Genomic DNA, 2,492 nt, shown 5'->3' with positions numbered 1-2,492 from the left:
TTAAACAGTGATCCTTGGCTTCAGTCTTCAGTAAAAGGCAATAGTTCAGAAACAATCAGCACACACAAACAAAAATAAAAATACAGAGCAAATCTTGGCTTCAGTGATCCTTGGCTTCAGTCCAGTTTTTATTGGAGCAGTTCAATTATGCAGCAGTTGTAGCAGAACACACTCAGTCTCCCAATAGAGCAATTACTCAGTTCGAAACAGAGAAAAGGTAAAAATCACACCTGAAGAAAAAGGTTATGCTGTAGATAGCACTGAAGCCAGGCATGTTCTTATCGGAATTGTTAGCTTCACAATAACATAGCAATCCAAAAAAGCATTTATATTCTAAGATTCCTGATTTCCAGCTAGTATTTATTTTATTTGTCGTAGGCTCCAAGAATTAACATAGTTGATTTCTTGAATTAACATAGTTATCACTATCACTATAAGTAGAGTAAATTGAATAGATCCAAACAAACAGGCAGCCAAGGTGCAGATTGCAGCAGAGGTTATTGTTATATTGGAAACAGTCCAATTCCAAAATAACAACAACACAGGTAACAAACAAGTGATTGACATGCAGAAGAACACAGATCTTTGGGCTACAGAATTTTCTCAATGTACTAAACATGGAAATTAATCTCCTAGGCATATTGAGCAGGTGAAATCTGCAGAAGTTTGATCAAACAATAGAAAAATTAAATAGTAGCTTGCCGAAGGATAAAGATGAGTAGTACCATGAGACGTTGAAGTATTTTCAGCAACATTAGGTATCCTTGATCTTTGTGGTACTCGTTCATGGCGACTATTGGCAGCAGGGACCTAATAAATATTAACACACCAGATAACAATACTTTTATAGGATTAAAACTTCATTAATAATGTACATAACTTATAAAATTGAGTTACCTGTTCAATTGAGGTGTCATTGATATTTTGAGGCAGAGATTCATTGGAAGCATATTTGCGCATCAATTGTCGCATTTCGAGTAATTCTGATTGCATCTTCTCCTAATTTTGTTTCATCAGATTCATTTCTTCATTATGTTTATCCTTTAATTCGGTTATCTCTTGTGTTAACCTTTGGACAGCTTCATTAGACGAATCCTCTCCGATAATATTTTCTAAGGAAGATTTACTACCCCATAGACCAGAAGGAGTTGGACCAAGTCCTAAACCACGAACATATCCACTTTTGTCATTTCCGAACACCTGAGAATACACATCGCCTTCCCAAGCAACACCGCGAGGAGGTTGGTCAGTAGAGCTCTCACTATTGTTCGTCCTTTCATTTATCATTTCTTGGCCATAAAATACATAAATCCAATTTGAAATTCATTTATTCACTTTTATGTTTTTTCCTAACTATTTCCCAATTAAGAAAATAAAAGAAAAAAAAATCTTACAATTGCCTTGACAGAATCATCATCCAGTGGTCTACCATCCTTACGTTTTGTATAAGTTAATATGAAAACTTGTGCTCGTGTAGGCTCTATCCCATTTACAGCCTAATACAATAAAATTGATGTAAGATATACGTGGAAAAAAAATTAAAACATTATAGTTAGTAATTTGAACAAGTTTACCTGCTCATCCATCAAGGTAGCAATACTTTTGGATCCTCCTGTGTGAGGCATCTTTTGATTGGCCCTATTATTTCTATTTGATTGGGAACGCCTCTGTCGTTGAAATATTAAAATGATATCGTATAAATTATACATAAAAATAGAGCATCACTAAAATTAAAACACTGAAAATAATCAACTTGAGGTGTTTTAAAGATTTGTTAATACCTTAGCTTTATCTGAAAGCCAATAAGCGACAAGACCACTCCATTGATCCCTCGGTATGCGACTTGGTCTATTTTTCAGCAAAAGGTCTTTAGTCTTATATTTTCACAAATACTCACCTCTTAACTCACACTTGTAATCTTTCCATTTCTTTCCTAGTGACTTTAGGACATAAGCTTCTCCTCGTCTTGGGATAGAGAACTTCTTCTAAAAAATAAAAAAAAAATATCATGTATAAAAGATTGAACCCATTCATATAATAATAATAATAATAATAATAATAATAATAATAATAAAACAAATAAATAAATAAATAATAATAACTACTCCATACCCTCACAAAATCCACCAATTTCTTCTTTTCCTCCTTGTCAAAATTTCTCCAATCATCTACATGTAACTTATCCACCTCTGGATGCGATTGATTTCCAGATATTTGAGTAGTATTCTCTTGTAAGTTATGCTCTACGCCACCTAATTCACTAACGTCGGTATCCATGAACTATGTAATACCTGCAAATGCATCATGTATCATTCCTCTCATATCATCATCCCTTTGAGTTTGACTGACTGCGATTATTTGCTTCAGCATTGTTTGATCCCTTTAGAGACTCACCATGACAAAACCAAGTATCATAGGATGGTATAATACCATTAACCACAATATCATATGTTGTAGCCCGATTTACTTGATGGATAAGCACACACTCCGTA

General features: G+C 34.1%; 1 protein-coding gene across 1 annotated transcript; it reads right to left on the bottom strand.

The window, feature by feature from the left end:
• Positions 1-999: 999 nt before the first annotated feature.
• Positions 1,000-2,277, bottom strand: LOC138878181 (uncharacterized). Its single transcript, XM_070157847.1, has 6 exons — positions 2,113-2,277; positions 1,898-1,985; positions 1,782-1,792; positions 1,575-1,667; positions 1,395-1,496; positions 1,000-1,200 (listed from the first exon to the last, which is right to left on the bottom strand). Exons 1-6 carry the CDS (start codon positions 2,275-2,277, stop codon positions 1,000-1,002), a joined length of 660 nt encoding a protein of 219 aa, XP_070013948.1.
• Positions 2,278-2,492: the final 215 nt, after the last annotated feature.

Source organism: Nicotiana sylvestris, chromosome 9 (genome assembly GCF_000393655.2).
Source record: "Nicotiana sylvestris chromosome 9, ASM39365v2, whole genome shotgun sequence".
In the NCBI taxonomy this organism is placed as follows: Eukaryota; Viridiplantae; Streptophyta; class Magnoliopsida; order Solanales; family Solanaceae; genus Nicotiana; species Nicotiana sylvestris.
This window is presented reverse-complemented; position numbering and strand designations above follow the sequence as displayed.